At 45.8% G+C, this 23804-nt stretch overlaps 1 protein-coding gene across 1 annotated transcript in view; it reads right to left on the bottom strand.

The window, feature by feature from the left end:
* The window catches only part of ZMYM3 (zinc finger MYM-type containing 3), a 169770-nt gene that overhangs the window by 13021 nt on the left and 132945 nt on the right, over nucleotides 1-23804 (bottom strand). Inside the window, exons 4-11 of the mRNA XM_044268989.1 lie at nucleotides 9075-9161; nucleotides 8840-8990; nucleotides 6747-6919; nucleotides 6427-6601; nucleotides 5217-5275; nucleotides 4594-4753; nucleotides 1253-1368; nucleotides 977-1148 (exon numbers count right to left, since the gene is read on the bottom strand). Coding sequence (XP_044124924.1) covers nucleotides 977-1148; nucleotides 1253-1368; nucleotides 4594-4753; nucleotides 5217-5275; nucleotides 6427-6601; nucleotides 6747-6919; nucleotides 8840-8990; nucleotides 9075-9161 — 1093 coding nt within the window. The remainder of the gene's footprint in view (nucleotides 1-976; nucleotides 1149-1252; nucleotides 1369-4593; nucleotides 4754-5216; nucleotides 5276-6426; nucleotides 6602-6746; nucleotides 6920-8839; nucleotides 8991-9074; nucleotides 9162-23804) is intronic.

The following is a 23804-nucleotide window of genomic DNA, read 5'->3' as shown; positions in this document are numbered from 1 at the left end:
TCACTTAGATGCAGAACATTGTTGCCCAAATGTGCAATTTGTGCAAACAGCTACTCAAGGGCAGAATACATATAGCACAAGATGTGTACTGGACTGCATGGTCAATCATGGAGCACATATTTGCTAATTGGGATTACACAAGAAGCAAAGATAAAGTTACACAAAGAAATTACAGATAAACAAGTTCATAAATGAAGTTCCCTAATAAAGTCCACAAATCTAAAGTGTCACAGAAACGGGTTATACGATACACATATTTGTTTAATTTTATGCCCCCCATTGATTACAGTAACAACCTTGTACTTGTTACTTACTGGGCCATCGCTGCGCACTCTGTTCTACATTGTTGCACATGATCCTGGCTTGGTTACAATCCACAGCGCAAGCACGAGAAGGAATCTCTTTCTAGTTCTGTGACGAGAGATTAATTCTCACACATGCGCAGTGGGTTGAAACCAGGCTAGAATAACATGCAATGTATCGCACATGATCCCGGGACTGCAAGGAGCATACAAGGATCGGGAGCTCAGCATTGGTTCAGTAAGCAACATTAAAGTCCCAATGAAAAAGTTGTTACTGTAATCAAAGAGCGTAACAAAAAAATAAAACATCAGAAAACCCCTTTAAGGCAAAACACACTTCATCTAAACACACTTGCCAGATCCCACACTCATTTTCTTAGTTTGCTCAATATGCAAGAGACTGCCAGAGTTTACAGTACTCAGCATAGCCAGTTAGGACAACATTGACTACAATGGGATCTGAAGAGCATCCAAACTCTTTCCAGCATAAATGCTGGCTTTCAACTGGACAAAAAGTAGTGCATGCAGGATCAGGCTGCCGGAGTTCACAACACATATGTGAACTTAGCCTTATAAAGCTGGGGGGTTTCCCCCTCAATCAACTGCATTTTCCCGCTAGATTCAAAGCAGCACACTTCATCACTAACTCACTTTTCCTTAAAATGTGACCTTACCGCACAAGTCAGAGGATTTGTCCAGCCCTTCTGCCTCTGCAATCATTTCAGCCATGGCTAGAATATCAGCTTCTAATGGGTTGGAAGGAATTTTAACTTTCAGTTCTTCAATGGTTTCCACAATTTTATCAGTATTTTCTAAAGTGGTAGGTAGCAGCAGAGGTACAGGCACCTAATGCAATAACAGAGGTAGGAACATTAACCACTATATAAATGTAAAAAGAGTGATAAGTGAAATAATGGGAACGAGGACAACAACATTAAAACCCCACTCACCGGAACAGGTATAGAGAATGGAGCAGGCACTTTTTGAGAGTATAAATTCATAGGTACTGGCACAAATATGGGCACAGGGATAGGTAGAATAATAACCTGTGGCTTCCAATCCTCATCTACGGTAGAAAATAAAAGGAATAAAACATCTCTGTTTAAAATGATGTGCAAAGCATGGATTTCCAGAATACATTTAGCAAGAGTGTTGGTCCTTACTTTTTTCCCCAATTGAAATAGGCACCTAGGGAGTCATTTATGAAACAGAAATCTGCCTTTATCAAGTGCATTTCTAGCATAGATTGCAACGCAAAAGGTCCTTTGCACCGCAAGCTGTGACTTTCCCGTTCACGCTGGTCTTAAGAAATGTTCAGGTGCCTATCGCGTTCTGCAATCTGTACACTTGTACAGTGCTGGGAGGACAGATTCCACAGCAGGGCCCAGTGAGCCAAGTACAGGCAAGTCTTGCTACTGCTGCCGGTCCGCCCTGGTATAGATGTGCCAGCTCTACTATGCCAGCCAGACTATAGCAGAGCAAAAAGGCAGGAGCAGCAATGTGTGCTCCTGCCTGTACATTGCTCACTGGGCCCCACAAATGAATCTGTATTCTCACACATCACCGACAGCGGTGTATGAGTATACAGTTTGCAAAGTGCAATAGGCACCTGAACTTCAGCTACCTATTTTGCGTGAAAAGCAGAAAAAAAAAGTATATTGGGAAAAAAATCATTTTAGGGCATTTAGAATGGGTTTTAATAGAAAACTTTATTTGAAAGTTTAGGTACACTTTTGTGTACCTTCTCCAGGCAGATCTCACTCCCATCGTAACATCAGGCGTGGCAAGATGGAACGCCATGCTGGCTGGTACAGTGACAGACAACTGTAAGATGCCCAGAAATTATTATGTACAGCTTCAGTCTAATACAGGAGCTGCAAATCTGGTCACCACAAGATGGGTCTGACAGCTCCCAACAGTCATCCAGTTACTGCAGCAAAATCTTAACTGGATTATAAAAAAATAAAACAATTTTTTTTTATCAAAACGCCACACATTTCAGAATTGACCAAGTCTGATATAAAAGTGTGGAAATTGCAGAAAGATGGAACAAACGTTGGCTTTAGGGAATTTTTTTTTTATTTTTTTTTTACAGTTTATAGAATGGAAACCGACATGGTGGCAAGAAACTAGAGTTGCACCGGGTATCGAATTATCCATACCCAATCAATACTTTTATACCGTATCTGTTAAATACTGGGATTTGCTTTTTACCGATACTAGGCTGCGCTACTGCACAGCCAAGTATAACAGTACATTGCACGCCATGCTCCCTCAGCAGCACAGGGGAGAAGGAGTCACTGCCTCCCTTCCCACTATTCTGCTGCTACCACCAATGACAAGTGAGAGGCAAGGAGGAGGGGCTGTGGCCACCAATGAAGATCACTTACTCATTAATTCAAATACAGGAGGCGGGTGCCGGCTGCAGAATGGCATAGCTGGCACACGACCTATGACAGGGAGATGCGGTCAGCGACCGTTAAACCCTCATGTTGTGCCCCTGATCGCAGCTCCCTGTCAGAGGTCAGGTGCCAGCTATGTGATTCTGCAGCTGGCACATGCCATCTGTATTAAACTTAAGTTATCTTCATTGGTGGCACGGGGCACGGGGCATGGGGCACGGGGCACCCCCCGCCCCCTGTATTAAAAACTGCCTCCCCCAACAGCTGTATTATAAAAACATTGGTGGCACAGTATTAAATTAATTGGTGGCAGTAGCCACAGGGTGCCCTCCACCCTCATCATTAGTGGTGCAGTGGCAGTTCTGATCGGAGCCCCAGCAGTGTAATCCTGGGGCTCCGAACAGTTACCATGGCAGCCAGGATGCTACTGAAGCCCTGGCAAGCTCCCTGCTGCCATATGCACAGAGCACAGGGCAGCAGGGTGAGTGCAAGATCCTACTGACCCTCGGAGCCCTATTAGCATGAATAGGACAAGGGATTAAAAGATTCCAGGTTCTAGCCCAGTGATGGGCAAACTACGGCCTGGTGGACCTTTTTATCCAGCCCGCAGAGCTGTCCGGAGGCAGGAGTGGAGCTCATCTCCATATTCATATCTATCGCCGTCCTCAGGACAGCGATACAGATGAATGGTGTGGAGGAGCAGGGGAGAGGCCCATTCCTCTGAAAGTATACAGGCCTAGTGCCTGTAGCCCATCAGAGGCCGGAGCAGGCGGTGCGATGACTTCATTGCGCCGGCTGAGCGGTACAGAGCAGGACACAGGCCGGAAGAGGCCTGCATCGCATCACTCACAGCAGCATAAGATAAGTACATGTGTTTATTGTTTTTATTATTTATAGAATACTGTGGCAAGAAGGGGGGTGGAGGGTCCTATATACTTGCACAATATGGATTGGTACTATGGAGGAGAAGAGAGGAAGCACTATGGGGGAGCTATATACTGCCAAAATATGGGGGGGGGGGGCACTATGGAGAAGAGGGGAAGCACTATGGGGGTCCTATATACTGGCACAGTATCTATTCTGCAAATTGCAACAAAGCAAACTCCAGACTTTGATGCCTTAGCAAAAAAGGGAGACCAACAACACTGTTCCCACTAAACTTGAAGGAGTTATACATACTAGGTTATGAAAGAAATACATTGCATAAAAGTATATAAGGCTACTTTTACACCTGCGTTCGGTCTTGCATCTGCACAGACGGATCCGCACCAATAATGCAAATGCTTGCATCCGTTCTGAATGGACGGATCTGTCTTGACTTACATTGAAGGTCAATGGGGGACGGATCAGTTTTCAATTGCACCATATTGTGTCAGTGAAAATGGATCCATCCCCATTGACTTACATTGTAAGTCAGGACGGATCCGTTTGGCTCCGTATCATCAGCGTTTTGGTGTCCGCCTTTAGAGCGGAATACAGGTGCAACAAAGCCAAATTGATGCATTCTGAACGGATCCATATCCACTCAGAATGCAGTGGGGCTGAACTGATCCGTTTTAGGCCGCTTGCGAGAGGCAGTGTGAAAGTAGCCTTAAATATATAAACAATAAATGTATTACATATCGCCATGTCCGAAAAGTCCAAACTATTAAAATATTACAATATATCTCCCATGCGGTGAACACCATAACAGAAAAAATAAAGTAAAAACTGTGCAATTTGACTTTTTTTTGTCAAACTGAGTCAAGTGGAGCAAAGGTGCCAGCAGTGCAAGTATTCACCGCCTACACCATCCACCAACCGATTACCGTACAGGTAATTGAGGAAGGCAAGCATACATCTGATTGACTGCCCATGGAGCTGTACGCAAAGGCTTCCCTTCCACTTACCTGTCTGACAGTCTGTGCTTTTTGTTTCCACTCGGCAGGAGACGCCTCGATTCTGCATTAATGGTTTACACATCGCAGCCTTGTTTTTACGTGGCACGCTGGGCGTAGGAGGAGGTGGTGGAGCAGGGGCAGTCTCTGGTGAGGCAGGTTTTGGTGATGCCTAATATAGATATATAGTACATTGTCACTTCACTGTGAGAAACCATCTTGGTATAGCAAACCTTGAAGCATTACTTAAATCAGGGGTGCACAACCTGCGGCCCGGGGGCCACATGCGGCCCTTGATACCATTCTATGTGGCCCCCAACCATCTGGTAACAGACATGTATGCCTATGTCTTGTGGCTGCTCTCATGTATTTTTCATGTATTTCTCCCATTAGATGGGAGTCCTGAAGTGTAACTAGACATTAATGGTATATAATGTGTGTTCAATGTGCCATAAGTACAATATTTCAGTTGTTAATACACCTTTAAATTTTAATTTCGGCCCTCGTCATTGGTTCAGTCTGGCAATGTGGCCCCCAACCAGGAAACGTTGTGCACCCCTGACTTAAATCTATAGGCCATTCTTCTGCCAATACAATGTGCTTACTGCAGCAGAGGAGGGGGTTTTGTTACTCACTGCGTTAGTCTCTGTTTTTTGCTGTGTACTTGCTGGGGTTTTGGATCCTGCATTCTGACCTAGTGGGATTTAAAAGAAACAGGTAAAGCAATTTTTTTTTTAATGACATTTATTAATCTTCTGTTCACATGTCATTTAACTATTAAAACCGTGCCAGAAATGCAGCATTGCCGGTATTTTACAACAAACACAACAGGAAAGATTTACTAATCCTCTAGTACTCAAAGTCCTCTGACTAGACAGTAAAAATCCACCAGATTTAACAGTGGCTTATGCTGGATGTAAGATTGGGGGCATTTTTGGACACTTTTGCCTATATTTACACCATCTTTTGTTTGGATTTTTTAGCGACACAATTTTGGCACATGCTGGAACATCTAAACGTAGCTATCCAGCCTCTTGCACACTGCTCTGCTCCCCGCCACATTGTTCTTATGTGTGGAAAGAAAGTCAATTTTTCAATATGTATTTCTATGGGAGCCTCACTCTCCGTCTCAGGAACGATTAGAGATGTAACTGACTTCCTGTCCTGTGTCCGTTGGAGATCAGAGAGCTGGTAACATAACGATCAGAAGGGAGGTTATAACTCACAAATAGTCACTGGTAAGAAGATAACCTTCACTACAGCTTACAACATGTACCTTTCTAACAGTTCCGAGAATACATTTTTTGTGGGAGTGCTTCTTTTATTAAATCAAAGAAAGTAGACAAGAAATGTTGGAATCTTAGACAGGCTGTCTAGACCTGCATTAGAGCTACCACAGGGGGTCAGGAAGGATGATACATGTGGTGTAGGGATAAACACTTGTCTAGTTCCAGACCAACTATTGGTTGGCTTACTTTGAGACCAAAATTTATGCCAGAAATGTGGCACAATCTTGGCGCTAAACGGCACAACTTCCTCCACACCCATTTTTAGCAAAGCTCCACTCTTCTTGACAAGCCATGACCCATTTCCAGCAAGTCAGAAAAAGTGTACAAACACTAGTTGCACCACTTTTTTTTTGCCAGATTCTAGGCCAAGACACATTAGAAAATTAGTCTAACGATATCTTAAATTTGGCTATTCATTTTCAAAACCTCCTTTGGGGGGCTGTCATGATGAAGGCACTTGCCTATTGCCTAAACCCAGATCTCTCAGTTCTGCACTGACAGAATTGAACCGACGTGAACACCAGCCAGTGCCTACGATCTCCAGCTGTTCACATACCTTTCTTACTGTGAAGCAGGCTTTCGGGCCCTTTCTGCGTGTCCAGGTTGGGCTGGTTTTGTTGGTTATAGAAACGTAACAGACACTGCTGATTGCAGAAATGTTTTATTTCTCCGCGCCAGTGAATGGTTTCCAGCAATTTCCCCTGACGTTTGCAGGCATGACATCTCGCTGCCTGTAGATAAAGCGTCACAAATCTGCTTAAATCGGTCTTCTTTATCTTCTCAAAGATGGATGAATGACTCACTGATGCCCAAGTGCCACCAGCTAGACATAAGAATTAGTGCTCGTCTCATACGCAGTATACAAATGCTGCTTACCTTGAAATACCATAGTAGATACTTGCTCTTGCATTCTTCACTGCAAAAATCCCACGTGCTACCATCCAGCTCCTCAGTGACCGCTCGCTGACAGGTTTGGGAACAGTAAGTACAAGTTATACAACACAGGCCTAGGTTCTTGGTAAAGTCCTGTTTGTATAGCAGCACACAACCTGTACAAGACAGAAAAGAGATAAGAACACCAGGAGTTGTCATGTAGTACCCAAACTTGTCAGACACACTCCTATATGGCAGGTGAAATAATGCCCGATGACTAAACGGTTGGTGAAATGCAGATCACTTACCACTGAAAAAGGACTGGCTGACAAGGGCGTAAAAGCACCAAAAAGTACTTACACAGATTAACAAGAGCCAACTTTAAATAAAGTTAAAAATATAACTATATAGACACTCACCCCAAATTGATGCCACACATTTTATATTAATGAATGTATGTTTTGTAAAAGGGTCCTGCTGGCAGCGTGGAATAAATCATTTATAACTGATATTCTGTTGAGATTGTTTTGAACTATAGATTTCCAGGTGGAGGTGTCTATCAATATAGCTTAAATTTAAAGGGCTTCTGTCACCCCACTAAAGTGATATTTTTTTTTTGGGCTAGTGAAATTAGTTAGTTATATTGCGATATATGACAATATAATTGTGTTACTTACTTTGATCCAGCAGTTTCTGCAAAAAACGAAGTTTTATCATATGTAAATTCGGTCTCTAACAGCAAGTAGGGCGGCTACTTGCTGCTAGCTGCTGCAGAAATCCGCCCCCTCGTCGTGTTGATTGACAGGGCCAGCCGGGATCTCCTCCTCCGGCCAGCCCTGTCGGCATTTCAAAAATCGCGCGCCTGTGTTGATTCGGCGCAGGCGCTCTGAGATGAGGAGGCTCGTCTCCTCAGCACTCCCTCAGTGCGCCTGCACCGATGACGTCTTCTATTTCGGTGATGTCATCGGCGCAGGCGCACTGAGGGAGTTCTGAGGAGACGAGCCTCCTCATCTCAGAGCGCCTGCGCCGAATCAACACAGGCGCGCGATTTTTGAAATGCCGACAGGGCTGGCCGGAGGAGGAGATCCCGGCTGGCCCTGTCAATCAACACGACGAGGGGGTGGATTTCTGCAGCAGCTACCAGCAAGTAGCCGCCCTACTTGCTGTTAGAGACCGAATTTACATATTATAAAACTTCGTTTTTTGCAGAAACTGCTGGATCAAAGTAAGTAACACAATTATATTGTCATATATCGCAATATAACTAATTTCACTAGCCCAAAAAAAAATATAAAAATCACTTTAGTGGGGTGACAGAAGCCCTTTAAATAAAGGCCATAAATGTAAAAAAAACAATATATTCCTTACAGGACAAGAGAAACTCCAGAGCCAGATATGATGACTGTAAATGCAGGGGCATACACAGATCTCATAGCGCCCCACAGCAAAACCTAGTATGTGCCCCCCTTCCGCACCCACTTTTTTTTTTTTTTTTACAGGCGAGACAACCACTACCAAGTAACGCAAAGTGAAAATTGTACTTTATCAAGCAGAAGACATTTTAATGAAAAATAAAAATTGAAATAAAGTCACCCTCCACCTGACCCACTATCCAAATTCTATGTAAGAAAAAGTGGAACCAGTGCTTTATAAATCTAGCACTCATTCTGAACACCATATTTATCAATGTATTTACACCAAACAGGTATGTGTGCGATATATACACATATACATACAAATACACACACTGATAAATCTACTTCCCTTCTATTACAAAGACAGCTGCCTGCAGCCACCACTAGGGGGAGCTCAGTGCATAAGAACTGAGGGCATTTACTGGAAAGGAAGATAAGATAATGTCTTTGTATAGAACTCCCCCTGGTGATGGCTGCATGAAAATGCAGCTTTTTTTCTGACAGGGAAAGTAGTGCAGTGCCTGACCACTGGGCCCCTATCAAACAACGCTTGGCTCTTTTAGTAACTGCCTTCCATGCTGGTCAGGCCCAATTTTTTTGGCCTATCGAGTATATAGATTATAATAACTAGAAGTAACACCCTATTGGGGTGCACACACAGACACCAAGTGGTTTACTTACCCTCACTACAAAAATTCTTCTCCACACCTGAAAAACGGATCTTTTCATGTAGGATTTTTTCCTGCTTACAATACTCGCACTGTGACACTACTCCATGGAGGCGCTTGTAGTCCTCACAGCAATCCTTACAACAGAACTGATACACATGGTCCTGTAAAGAGAGCATCACAGTAATCAGACTATGGGAATACTCAGCCAAGCCTCGTACGTTCATCGTCAGGTGTCAAGACCTTACCTGCCAATCCAAGATCTCCGGTTTGCCGGTAAACATGTTGTGACAGTAATGACAATTCAGATGGATGCCACCCTCAGGACTGGTACGCTGAAAGACACAGGATCACAGAACTTAAAAGGGAACCTGTCACCAGTTTTATGGTGTCCTAACTAACGGCAACATAATTAAGTGACTGATTCGCTTAGCAAAATGCTGGGTCACTTTCTTTGATTGACCCAGTCAATCTGCCAACATCTTGTATTGAAAAGCTCCAGCTGATGATAATGAGTCATGAATATTCATGAGCTCCTGACTCTCCCCGCCCACCTGCTGCTGAATGACAGTTTGTTTCCATAGGAATCAGCAGCAGGTGGGCAGGGGAGTGGCTATAGCTCTGAATAAAATATATGCTGGACTCAATGACATCACGCTGGACTCACATCAGCTCGTTAGCATGCGGCATCTTTGTGTGTATATTATGAAGTAACCATCTATCACACCAGTAAGTGAATACATCTGAGGCACTTCTCAGTAGTTAATGATTTTAATCTAACTAATTATATACAAATAGCCACATGACAGGTTCCCTTTAACCACCTCCGGACCGCCTAACGCAGATGTGCGGTCCGGAGGTGGCAGCGATGCACAGAGTCACGCATATACGCGTCATCTCGCGAGACGCGAGATGACGCGAATATGCGCCCGCGCATGCGCAGTTCGGGCCGGCATTTCGTACAGGAGTATTTAGTCAGCAACCTGCCAGCCGCGATCATTGGCTGGCAGGTTGCTGATTTTTAAAAAATCCAATCAGAGCCGAATAACAGATCATATTTGTAAATATGTTCCGTTACATGGCTGCCCTGCTCCTCTGCTGGTGCTTTTGGTCGGTTGGATCCAGCAGAGGAGCAGGCTACACAGTGAGTACACCAAACACTACACTTTAGCCCCAGATCACCCCCCTGAACCCCAATTAACCCTTTGATCACCCCTGTCAATCACAAGTGAAAAGAAAAAAGTGATCAGTGTAAACTGTCACTTTTTTTTCACTGGTATTGACCGTTAGGTTTCAGTATAGTTTAGGCCCCTTGGTTAGGTAGTTTAGGGATCGGTTAGCGCCCAGCCCACCGCAGTCCGTTATTCGCTGATTAGCATATCGCTAATCAGCATTTGTACTTTTATAGTATCTGGAAGTGATCAAAACTGATCACGGTCAGATCTATAATAGTATTAGTGTCACTTTAGTTCGCCCTCCACCCAAAATGCAGTGTTTGCCCGATCAGGCCTGATCGGTCGCCCACACCCGCCCCACCGCAGTGACAAAAAAAAAAATTTTTTTTGATCGCTGCACATTCACTTTACACGCACTGCGGCGATAAAAAAAAAATCAGTTTTGATATTTTTTATCAACCGCAGCGGCCTCCGGTACTTCGCTAGCCTCCCCTTTGTAAGACAGGCTTGCTTTTTTTTTCTTGGGTAGTCTCAGGGAATACCCCCTAAATTTAGTTGCCCACATGTCTAACAGGGGGTATTCCTCTGAAGAGGCCTACAGGCTTCTGACCCAGTCGGATGAGGAGTGGGAACCCTCATCTGATGAATCCAGCGGGTCAGAATACGAACCTGTAGAAAGCAGTGGCTCTCTGACTCAAAGTTCGGACGAGGAGGCTGAGGTCCCTGATAGCACCAGGCGTACCCAGCCCCGTGTCGCTAGACCACAGGTTGCGCAGGATCCGCTTCAAGAGCAGCAGAGTGGGGCTGGTGCTGTCGGATTACATGGTGAGGCATACACCAGCAGCCCAGCCCTTGCTGGACCTAGTACCAGCACTGCCGTACAACCTGGTGAAGTAGCGAGCACCAGAAGGGCAGTTGAAGCTGGTACGGTGGCACGTGCAGTAGTGACCCCGTCGCAGCCACCGCAAAGACGTGCCCGTAGAGCCCCTAGAGTCCCTGAGGTGCTGGCAAACCCTGATTGGCAGCCCCCAACTTCAGCCGCACCTGTAGTTTTCCCTTTCACCGCCCAGTCTGGAGTTCGGGTTGAGACAGCTCAGATCGTTTCGGCCCTGGGATTTTTTGAGCTGTTCTTGACTGCGGAGCTCTTAGACTTAGTTGTGGCAGAGACAAACCGGTATGCCACACAATTTATAACCGCTAACCCGGGAAGCTATTATGCCCAGCCTTTCCGGTGGAAACCAGTCCAAGTTTCCGAAATTAAAACTTTTCTGGGCCTCCTCCTCAACATGGGCCTGACAAAAAAGCATGAATTGCGGTCATATTGGTCCACGAACCCGATTCATCACATGCCCATGTTCTCTGCTGCTATGTCCAGGACACGATTTGAGACCTGCACTTTAGTGACAACGCCGCCTCCCGTCCCAGAGGCCACCCTGCTTTTAACCGGCTCCACAAAATTCGGCCCCTCATAGACCATTTCAACCTGAAATTTGCAGATTTGTATACCCCAGAGCAAAACATCTGCATAGACGAGTCCCTGATACATTTTACCGGGCGCCTTGGCTTCAAACAATACATCCCAAGCAAGCGCGCCCGGTATGGGGTCAAATTGTATAAGCTCTGTGAAAGGGCCACAGGCTATACCCACAAATTTCGGATCTATAAAGGGAAAAGATCAGACCCTGGAGCCGGTCGGTTGCCCTGACTACCTGGGGAGCAGTGGGAAGACAGTTTGGGACTTGGTGTCATTCGGCAAGGGGTACCATCTTTATGTGGACAATTTTTACACAAGTGTGGCCCTCTTTAGGCATTTGTTTCTAGAACGGATTGGCGCCTGTGGTACCGCACGAACTAGTCGCGCGGGCTTCCCCCAACGGCTCGTTACCACCCGTCTTGCAAGGGGGCAGAGGGCCGCACTGTGTAACGAAGAACTGCTCGCGGTGAAATGGAGAGACAAGCGCGACGTTTACATGCTCTCCTCCATTCACACAGACACGACAATACAAATTGAGCGAGCAACCCGTGTCATTGAAAAGCCCCTCTCAGTCCACGACTATAACCTTCACATGGGAGGGGTGGACTTCAATGACCAGATGTTGTCTCCGTATTTAGTTTCCCGCAGAACCAGACGCTGGTATAAGAAGGTGTCTGTATATTTAATTCAATTGGCTCTGTACAATAGTTTTGTTCTCTACAGTAAGGCTGGGAGAACTGGATCCTTCCTCAAATTTCAGGAAGAGATCATCGAGAACCTCCTGTACCCAGGAGGTTCCGTGGCCCCATCCACCAGTGTAGTTAGCCGTCTACACGAGCGACATTTCCCCAATGTCGTTCCTGGTACCTCAACCCAACCGTCACCCCGAAAAAGATGTCGTGTCTGTAGCAGGAGTGGAATAAGGCGTGACACCCGCCATTTCTGTCCTGACTGTCCTGACCACCCTGCCCTATGCTTTGGAGAGTGTTTCCGGAAGTACCACTCACAGGTACACTATTAGCATAGGGATCATCTCACCAGGATAGGCACACAGGGCTATTAGGGCCCATTCACTCACACAGCTGCTGCAAACGTCTCCTTTCACCTGGGACAAAGTGCATAACGCACTTCGCCACATCTTTGGGCGATTTGCGCTTTGCACATTGACCCATGGGGAAGGAGAGGTTTGTTCTATAAAGGTGAAAAAAACAAAACAAAAAAAAAAAAAAAAAAAAACACCAGTAAGCAAAAAAGTTAATGTTCAGTTAAAAAAGTTAAAGTTTATATGTTCTGTTGCAAAGTTAATAAAATTATTGCGTTGCGGCCTGTTTTTTTTTTTTTTACCTTCCAGGTGGACCAACCGATCGATTAGCTGCAGCACCGATGTGCATTCTGACAGAAGCATTGCGCTGCTGTCAGATCACACGCAAGTCAGTGTATGCGGCGCTGCAAGACGAGATTTCTACTCTGCAGTAACAGATACGTTTGCTGAGGCATACGAGCTGAGGAGGAGGCGGCGTTCCTATGCTTTGGCAAACACTTTGTATATATATATAAAAAAAATCCCGGCAATGATTTATTCATCCACATCGATTGATGTGAATGGAGAAATCTGGTTTGCCAGGGCATACGAGCTAAGTGGGTATGGATGTAGGGCGGAGCTCCTATGTCCTGGCAGACGCCTTTCCCCTCCATTTTTTTTTTTTGGCAGAGATTTTTTCATCCACATTGATCGATGCGAATGAAGAAATCTGTGCCGTTCATTTTTTTCTTTCAGCCCAGAGGCTGAACGGAAAAAAAAATCTCATTACCTGTATGCTCAATATAAGGAGAATAGCAGAAACTCCTAATGCTGGCCATACATGTAATGATTGCGGAGACCCTCAAATGCCAGGGCAGTACAAACACCACACAACTGACCCCATTTTGGAAAGAAGACACCCCAAGGTATTTGCTGAGGGCATATTGAGTCCATGAAAGATTTAAATTTTTGTCCTAAGTTAGCGGAAAGTGAGACTTTGAGAAAAAAATAAAATAAAAATCAATTTCCGCTAACTTATGCGAAAAAAAAAAAAAATTCTATGAACTTGCCAGGCCCCTCATTGGATACCTTGGGGTGTCTTCTTTCCAAAGTGGGGTCACATGTGGGGTATTTATACTGCCCTGGCTTTTTAGGGGCCCTAAAGCGTGAGAAGAAGTCTGGGATCCAAATGTCTAAAAATGCCCTCCTAAAAGGAATTTGGGCACTTTTGCAGCCTAGATGCGCAAAAGTGTCACATCTGGTATCGCCGTACTCAGGAGAATCTGGGGAATGTGTTTTGGGGTGTAATTTTACATATACCCATGCTGGGTGAGATAAACATCTTGATCAAATGCCAACTTTGTATAAAAAAATTGGAAAAGTTGTCATTTGCCAGGATATTTCTCTCACCCAGCATGGGTATATGTAAAATGACACCCCAAAACACATTCCCCAACTTCTCCTGAGTACGGCGATACCAGATGTGTGACACTTTTTTGCAGCCAAGGTGGGCAAAGGGGCACATATTCCAAAGTGCACCTTTCGGATTTCGCAGGCCATTTTTTACACATTTTGATTGCAAAGTACTTCTCACACATTTGGGCCCCTAAATTGCCAGGGCAGTATAACTACACCACAAGTGACCCCATTTTGGAAAGAAGACACCCCAAGGTATTCCGTGAGGGGCATGGCGAGTTCCTAGAATTTTTAATTTTTTGTCGCAAGTTAGTGGAATATGAGACTTTGTAAGAAAAAATAAAAAAAGTTCTATGAACTCACTATGCCCATCAGCGAATACCTTAGGGTGTCTACTTTCCGAAATGGGGTCATTTGTGGGGTTTTTCTACTGTTTGGGCATTGTAGAACCTCAGGAATCATGACAGGTGCTCAGAAAATCAGAGCCGTTTCAAAAAGCGGAAATTCACATTTATGTACCATAGTGTGTAAACGCTATAACTTTTACTGAAATCATTATTTTTTTTGCCCAAACATTTTTTATTTTTTTTTATCAAAGACATTTAGAACAATTAATTTGGCGAAAAATTTATATATGGATGTCGTTTTTTTTTTGCAAAATTTTACAGGTGAAAGTGAAAAATGTCATTGTTTTGCAAAAAAATCGTTACATTTTGATTAACAACAAAAAAAGTTAAAATGTCAGCAGCAATAAAATACCACCAAATGAAAGCTCTATTAGTGAGAAGAAAAGAAGGCAAAATTCATTTGGGTGGTAAGTTGCATGACCGAGCGATAAACGGTGAAAGGAGTGTAGTGCCGAAGTGTAAAAAGTGCTCTGGTCATGAAGGGGGTTTCAGCTAGCGGGGCTGAAGTGGTTAAAGGGAACCTGTCACCGGGATTTTGGGTATAGAACTAAGGACATGGGTTGCTAGATGGCCGCTAGCACATCTGCAATACCCAGTCGCCATAGCTCTGTGTGTTTTTATTGTGTAATATAACAAATTTGATACATATGCAAATTAACCTGAGATGAGTCCTGTACGTGAGATGAGTCAGGGACAGGACTCATCTCAAGTTAATTAGCATACGTATCAAATAGTTTGTTTTACACAATAAAAGCACACAGAGCTATGGGGACTGGGTATTGCAGATGTGCTAGTGGCCATCTAGCAACCCATGTCCTGAGCTCTATACTCAAAATCCCGGTGACAGGTTCCCTTTAAATACTTTCAGAAATGGATTGGATTATTATTAAAAAAAAAAAAAATAATTTAACTGTCCACTGAAACTTTACAAAGAATACGTCGATTGACAACACAAACTACCAGTAAAAAGCATAAAACGGGAAATCGCTACTCTGGCCTTCAACTACAGCAGACAGCCATAATACAGTTGCAAGAAAAAGTATGTGAACCCTTTGGAATGATATGGATTTCTGCACAAATTGGTCATAAAATGTGATCTGATCTTCATCTAAGTCACAACAATAGACAATCACAGTCTGCTTAAACTAATAACACACAAATAATTAAATGTCACCATGTTTTTATTGAACACACCATGTAAACATTCACAGTGCAGGTGGAAAAAGTATGTGAACCCTTGGACTTAATAACTGGTTGAACCTCCTTTGGCAGCAATAACTTCAACCAAACGTTTCCTGTAGTTGCAGATCAGACATGCACAACGGTCAGGAGTCATTCTTGACCATTCCTCTTTACAGAACTGTTTCAGTTCATTAATATTCTTGATGTCTGGTGTGAATCGCTTTCTTGAGGTCATACCACAGCATCTCAATCGGGTTGAGGTCAGGACTCTGACTGGGCCACTCCAGAAGGCGGATTTTCTTCTGTTTAAGCCATTCTGTTGATTTACTTCTATGATTTAGGTCATTGTCCTGTTGCAACACCCATCTTCTGTTGAGCTTCAGCTGGTGGACAGATAGCCTTAAGTTCTCCTCCAAAAATGTCTTGATAAACTTGGGAATTAATTTTTCCTTCGATGATAGCAATCCATCCAGGCCCTGACGCAGCAAAGCAGCCCCAAACCATGATGCCCCCACCACCATACTTCACAGTTGGGATGAGGTTTTGATGTTGGTGTGCTGTGCCTCTTTTTCTCCACACATAGTGTTGTGTGTTTCTTCCAAAACAACTCAACTTTGGTTTCATCTGTCCACAGAATATTTTGCCAGTACTGCTGTGGAACATCCAGGTGCTCTTGTGGAAACTGTAAACGTGCAGCAATGTTTTTTTGGACAGCAGTGGCTTCCTCTGTGGTATCCTCCCATGAAATCCATTCTTGTTTAGTGTTTTACGTATCGTAGTTTCGCTAACAGGGATGTTAGCATATGCCAGAGACTTATGTACGTCTTTAGCTGACACTCTAGGATTCTTCTTCACCTCATTGAGCAGTCTGCGCTGTGATCTTGCAGTCATCTTTACAGGACGGCCACTCCTACGGAGAGTAGCAGCAGTGCTGAACTGTCTCCATTTATAGACAATTTGTCTTACCGGACTGATGAACAGCAAGGCTTTTGTAGATACATTTATAACCCTTTCCAGCTTTATGCAAGTCAACAATTTTTTATCGTACGTCTTCTGAGACCTCTTTTGTGCGATGCATCATTCACATAAGGCAATGCTTCTTGTGAAAAGCAAACCCAGAACTGGTGTGTTTTTTTTTTTTATATAGGGCAGGGCAGCTATAACCAACACCTCCAATCTCATCTCATTGATTGGACTCCAGTTGGCTGACACCTAACTACAATTAGCTCTTGGAGGTCATTAGTCTAGGGGTTCACATACTTTTTCCACCTGCACTGTGAATGTTTACATGGTGTGTTCAATAAAAACATGGTAACATTTAATTCTTTGTGTGTTATTAGTTTAAGCAGACTGTGATTGTCTATTGTTGTGACTTAGATGAACATCAGATCACATTTTATGACCAATTTGTACAGAAATCCATATCATTCCAAAGGGTTCACATACTATATATGCATTCATGTACAGTTGCAAGAAAAAGTAATAAAACATTTGCTTCTTCCCAGTAGAGTATGAGGCTGTTCACTTGCATACAGCTGAAAGATGAATCTGTATGGGAAATAATCCCCCAATATTAATGCGGAACTACATATAAAAAATAGGAAAATAATAAAACAAGGTATCCCTTTAAAAAGGGCATCTGTAAAAAGATTTGTACCCATGAAACCAGCTGACCCGGTACAGGTTTCAGCTGTGAAGCGCACATCTGTGTTGGTCTCATGTTAGTATGTAATAAACCCAAAGATAATGGGTCACTCAATGTACAAAAACACATGTGAAGACAAGGTAATCACAAAATTCCATAATTTTGTATTGAAAATTACATAGAGACATGATTGACAAAAGTCACAAGACATTTAAAACATTAAAAACCAAGAGGACCGATGGTGGGCTGTCGGTGTACACTGAAAAAGTGCAAGTGCAATATTAGTGGTCAGCCACTAGTAAAAAAGTTGGTATAACCAAACAGTTGCGGCTCAATAATAAATAGTATCAAAATTCAAATTCAATTGCATAAGCATAAAAAAAAAAGGACATTGCCATGTGGGTGATGTAACACACCACATAAAGTGACTAAGGCATAAGAGCAGCAAAATATCATGAGCACATAACAGATACTGACCAACCTACGGTAACTTTGACACCACACACGACCACCACCAGTCCCACTCCCCAACGCACGTTTCGAGTTAGCTTTTTCAAGTGCCTTAGTCACTTTATGTGGTGTGTTACATTACCCACATGGCAATGGGTCTTTTTTTTATGCAATTGAAGATTAATTTTGATACTATTTATTATTGAGCCGCAACGGTTTGGTTATACCAACATTTTTACTAGTGGCTGACCACTAATATTGCACTTGCACTTTTTCAGTGTACACCGACAGCCCACCATCGGTCCTCTTGGTTTTTAATGTTTTAAATGTCTTGTGTCAATCATGTCTCTGTCATTTTCAATAAAAATTAGGGAATTTTGTGTGATTACCTTGTCTTCACATGTGTTTTTTGTACACTGAGTGACCCATTATCTTTGATTGGTTTTCTTACATGTTCAGGTGTGGGTCCTCGATTTTGGTTTTGGGCTACATATAGGTTTCTTACCATGTTAATATGTGCCCGCATTACTGAGAAAAATGTTTTAATATATGCAAATGAGTCTAAGCGCAATGGGGGCATTCCCATTACAACTAAAGCAAGTGCGGCCAACCTTGCGGCTCTACAGCTGTTTTAAAACTACAACTCCCACCATGCCCTGCTGTAGGCTGATAACTGTAGGTAGTCTAGACATGCTGGGAGTTGTAGTTTTTCAACATCCCTGACCTAGAGGCTCCGCTCTCTGCAACTGCTGTGCCCTCTCCACTTTGACAGGGCCAGGCAGTGTGAACATCAAGTCTGGGCCCTGTCCAAATGCAGAAAGAGCAGAGCAGAGGCTAATTTGCATATATTAAAAACTAGATTTTTGTACTCGCCGTAAAATCTGTTTCTCTTCCGTTCATTGGGGGGGGGGGGGGGGAACGACAGGATTTGACCATTGGTATAGCTGTTGCCGCTAGGAGGCGGACACTAAGCACACAGTGTAAGCTCCTCCCTCTTCGGCTATATCCCTTCCTGCAGGGACCAAGCTAATCAGTTTAGTGCAAAAAGCAGTAGGAGAAGCCAGACACAAGAAAATTACCACAAAGGACAGAAAAGGCCCATAAACAAAAAAAAACTGGTGGGAGCTGTGTCCCCCCAATAAACCGAAGAGAAACAGATTTTACGGTGAGAACAAAAATCTAGTTCTCATCCGTCTCATTCAGGGGACACAGGCATTGACAATGGGACATTCCAGAGCAGTCCCTGGGGGTGGGCTTAACTACAGCCCCCCTGCCAATCAGAGAAGCGCTGTTTGCTAAACTACGCAACAAAAGAAGCGTCAAAGATGCAAAAGTATGCAAAGACGACCAGGTTGCCGCCTTTCACACCTGAAGGGCCAAAGCCCTGTGATGCATCGCTCAAGAGGCTCCATCTGACCAAGCAGAACGAGCAGTCACCCGGAAAAGCGGGGCCCGGTCCTTAAGGCAGCACGCTTCAATAGCCAAACAAATCCATCTGCAAATGGAAATCTTTGACGCTGCCAGTCCTCGTCTCGGCCCCTCTGGAATCACGAACAGGGAATCCTTCTGCCTGAAAGATGCAGTCTGGGACAAATAGATACACACTGCACGTACCAGATCTCACGTATGGAGCAACTGTTCGAGGAGGAGGAGACAGGTCCGGACAAAAAGAAGGAATAATCTCATTTAGGTGGAATGTCGACACCACCTTTGGCCAGATGGACTGCATAGGGCGAAGGACCACCATATCCTGATGGAGGATCAGGAAGGGCGACAGACATGACAGAGCTGTGAGTTCCGACACTCTACGGATAGAAGCAATTGCAAAAAAAAAAAAAAAAAAAGCCACCTTATAAGACAGGAAGTGCAGCAACACCTGCTGCAAAGGCTCAAACGGAGTAGATTGGAGAGCGTTGAGCACTAGATTAAGATCCCAAAGATCCAATGGAGGGGGCCTCAGCATGCTTCCGAAAGCTAAAAGGAGATTTTTGTGAAACTCACCTGTAAAATCTTTTTCTCGTCTTTTCCATTGGGGGACACAGACCATGGGTATAGCTTGAGGTATTAGAAGGAGGGACACTATGCAAATGAAAGCTCCTCCTCCTCCTCCTCGGGCTATACCCCCCGACTCCACCAGGAGGAACTCAGGCGTTGCACAAGCAGTAGGAGAAGGAGCAAGAAAAAATTATGGAAACCATCGGACCAAGCCATAAGGTCCAACCATAAGCAAAAACTGAATTGAAGACCCCTCCTGCAACAGACCGAATGGGTGGGAGCTGTGTCCCCCAATGGAAAAGACGAGAAAAAGATTTTACAGGTGAGTTTCACAAAAATCTCCTTTTCTCGTGCTTTTATCCATTGGGGGACACAGACCATGGGACGTCCTAAAGCAGACCATGGGGTGGGAAAAAAATCTCAGCACCGCCAGGAGGAACGTCCAACGGTCAAACAGGAACCACAGCCTGAAAAACCCTGCGGTCAAAGACAGCATCAGGGATGCAGCTGATAAAACTTCGTAAAGGAACGTAAGGACGACCAGGTGGTCGCCTTACGCAGCTTAGACGCAGAGGCACGATTGCGCCTTGCCCAGGAAGCCTTCACCACCCTAGTGGCGTGAGCGGCATTTCGTGCCGGGGGAACCCCAACACGAGCGCGACAACAGCAGAGCGGATCCATCGCGCCACAGTGACCTTGGAGGCCGCCAGACCCCTACGAGGTCCCTCAGGAACCACAAGGAGGAAACAGAACTGCGGACGTAAGCGGTAGCCGTGAGATACACTTCCAAGGCCCGGACGACAGCCAGGGAGTGTAGAGCGCGTTTCCTGGAGTTTGCCGGAGAAGGGCAAAAAGAGGGCAGGACAAGATCCTTGCTAAAGGTGGAAAGAATAGACCACCTCGGGCAAAAAAGGAGGGAACCGGTCAGAACACAACCGTATCCTGGAGAAAAACTAGAAAGGGGCTGGCGGGAAAAAGCGGCCAGCTCCGACACCCGTCTGAAGGGAGATGTGGCCACAAGGAAGACCACTCTCCAGGTGAAAAAAGTCAGGGAGACCTCTCTCAGGAGGTTCGAAGGGGGCCGTCCGCAGAGAGCGCGCAGGACCAAATTGAGATCTCAAGGAGGCAAAAGGGGAACATGAAGAAAAACCTTCATAGGACCCATAAGAGCAAGGGACTCTTGAAAAAGGACGGCAGCGCCGAAACCTGACCTTTCAGGGAACTCAGCGACAGTCCCATCTCAAGTCCGCACTGCAGAAAAGACAGCACCATCGGGATGGAAAAGCGAAGGGGAGGGAACCCCGAGTTCTCACAAAAAGTCATGAAGGCCTACTAGGTACGATAGTAAACCGGAAGGAAGCCGGCTTCCCCTGATCATGATTCTAACCACCGAATCCGAGAATCCCCTCTTCTTCAGGATGGCGGTTTCAACAGCCACACTGTTAAACGAAGAGACCGTAGACTCCGGAGGAAGAGAGGACCCCGAGACAGTAGAACCTCCCTGTCGGGAAGAAGCCATGGGGCATCCGCCAGCATCCGATCCACGTCCGAGAACCATGCACGGTTAGGCCAATCTGAGGTGATGAGGACGGTCGGAATCCCATCCACCGCAATCTTGCGTAGACCCCTCGACAGAAGAGAAGCGGAAGGAAGACAAAGAGGAGGCTGAAGACTTGCCACGGAGACACCAGTGCGTCCACCCCATACGCCTTCGGACCTCGGGCGCGAGCCGGAGACCTGGAAGCTTGTTGTTGAACCTATGACGACATCAGATCCACATCCGGACGGCACCACCTGCCCGCATAGTCATCGCAGACACCCGGATGCAGAGACCCTCGCCTGGCTCCACCTTGTTTCGACTTAGAAAGTCCGCAGCCCAGGTGCCTATTCCCGGAATGAATACTGCTGGCCACACCGTAACTTGTGACTCTGCCCACAGCAGAATTTTATTTATTTATATATATATATATATTTTTTTTTACTTCCCGCATCACTGTCCGGCTGCGGTCCCACCTTGATGGCTGAAGTAACAGAACGCGCCACCTGCAGATGTAAGCGTACAGACCACGAGAGGTCTCGTCCCACAGGGAAAGATCTCCTGTCACGGCGACAGAGTGTGAGAAAAAACTGGACATATGGTACGGCCTCAGAAGAGGCCACCACAAGACCGAGGACACGCAGGTACCCCCGAAAGGAGAGACACAGGGAGCGCAGAAGGTGCGACACCGCCATTTGGATCCAGAAGACCTAGTAGTCTGAAAGAAAAAATCTCTCGGTCAAGGCATCCAAAAATATCCCCAGAAGGAGAGCTTCAGGGACGGGAGGAGAAGGATCGTGGAAGTCGATCAACCATCCGAGCTGTTTCATTTGAACAGTGATCCGGACGCCAAGAAATGTCCTTGGTGCGAAGAAGAGCCATCAAAGGCGCTAGGATCATGGTACAGACCCTAGGGGCAGTCGCTAACCCGCAAGGGAGGGCGACAAAAATACATAGAGTCGGCCACCCATGGCAAGCACAGGAATCGTTGTGAGATTCTGTGATCGGGCCATGCGGACAGGCATCCTGGAAGTCTACGGACGCGAGGAATTACCCTGAAGAAGAGAAACAATAATGGAGCGGAGGGATACCAATTGAAACCTCCTTATCCGGAGGAAAAAATGTGAGCAGCTTCGGATCCAGGGTCGGACGCACCGACCCCTCCTGCCTTGGAACGATAAACAGGTCTGAAAAGAAACCCATGCCCAGTTCCTCTGGAGAAACCGGGGTAATAATACCCCTGGTCCAGAAGGGAAGAAACTACATCCAGCGTTCCGGAGGATCCGTTCCGCACCTCGGATCTCTGGATGGCAAACTATCTTGTAACCCGACGTTACAATTCTTAGAGCCCAGGCGTTTCTGAACATGAGCCCTCCAAACCTGTGGAAGTAGCAGGGAGGCCGACTGCGTCCTTGGACACCATGACGGCTGGGGCTTGAAGGGGGGAGGTTCCCGCGGGAGTCCTGTAGCCCCCCCAGCGGCGGGGCAGCGAAAGGACTGGTACTGGAACCGGAGGACCCGGTTCGAAAAGGACGTTAGTGTGGAATGTAAGAGTTCTTGCCCCCAGATAGCGGTAGAGAAGAACTCGTCCAGCTGAGCCCTAAAAAACCTGGAACCCTCAAAGGGGAGGTTAGTAAGGGGACACTTGGAGAAGCGTCAGCGTCCCACACTATCAACCCAACCTCTCTGTGCAGAATGACCGAGAGGGCTGCAATGCGGGTAAAGAGGGAATCAATGTCCATGGAAGCCTCGCAAAGGAATTTGGAAGACTGAGACACCTGGAGAACCAAATCCGGTGTGTCAGTAGACGCATCATGTTCCGCCAGGTTCAGGTAGTGGCGCTGCAACCACACTTGGGGAGAACACTGACCTAACGTGCCCGCTGGAGATAAATGGCTCTTGAGAGAGAATCTAGGCACCTGTCCAGAACGTCCTGCAGAGGGGAGCCGGTAAGGACAGGGAAGGCCGTGATCCTGGACACTGGGGGATCCCCCCTAGGGGAGAAGAAAAGCCCTCCACACTGATCAGTCGTAAAAGGATGATCCTGTCCCAGGTTCTGGATATGACCGCGGAAATTCCTCATGGATAGGAAAAAATGCGGCAACCTATGGCTTCTTGGACAGAAAACAAAAAAGGGGGGAACTCCCGCGTAGAGGAGAATCCCCTTGGAGACTACAGGTGTCACGGACAGCCGCTACTAAGTCCGCCAAACGTGGGGAGCTTAGGCGGAGGGACCCGCTCCATGACCTCGTCCGAGCCGGACAATCCCCCTTCAGACCTGCGCTCCTTAGGGGGAGGGAGAGTCGTCTGAACACACCTCTAGACGAGGGGGGAAACGGAGTCATCCAAGATGGATGCTACTGCTCACGCTGCCTCTTATTAGTCAGGCGACCTCAGCGGGAACCACTGCGGGGAGACGGAGTGGTAGGGGCCACTGGATTGGCAACTGCCATACGGTCCAAAAAGGACATGGCTGCCTTGGCGACTAAGGCCAAATCAGCGGTCGCGCAGGACCTGGCAGATGCCCAAGCGGGTACCGCCAGCTCTGCTGGGACAGAAATAAACATTTTTCCCCATTTTTTTTTATTTTTTTAATTTTTTTATAAAAGACTGAAAGTGGTTTGAACTCAGAAAGCCTGGACTGGGGCAACAGCCTTATCACTGAGATACCAGCTT

Source organism: Bufo gargarizans, chromosome 9 (assembly GCF_014858855.1).
Source record: "Bufo gargarizans isolate SCDJY-AF-19 chromosome 9, ASM1485885v1, whole genome shotgun sequence".
Lineage (NCBI taxonomy): Eukaryota > Metazoa > Chordata > Amphibia > Anura > Bufonidae > Bufo > Bufo gargarizans.
The sequence above is the reverse complement of the archived record's forward strand: the minus strand, read 5'-3'. Positions and strand labels throughout refer to the sequence as shown.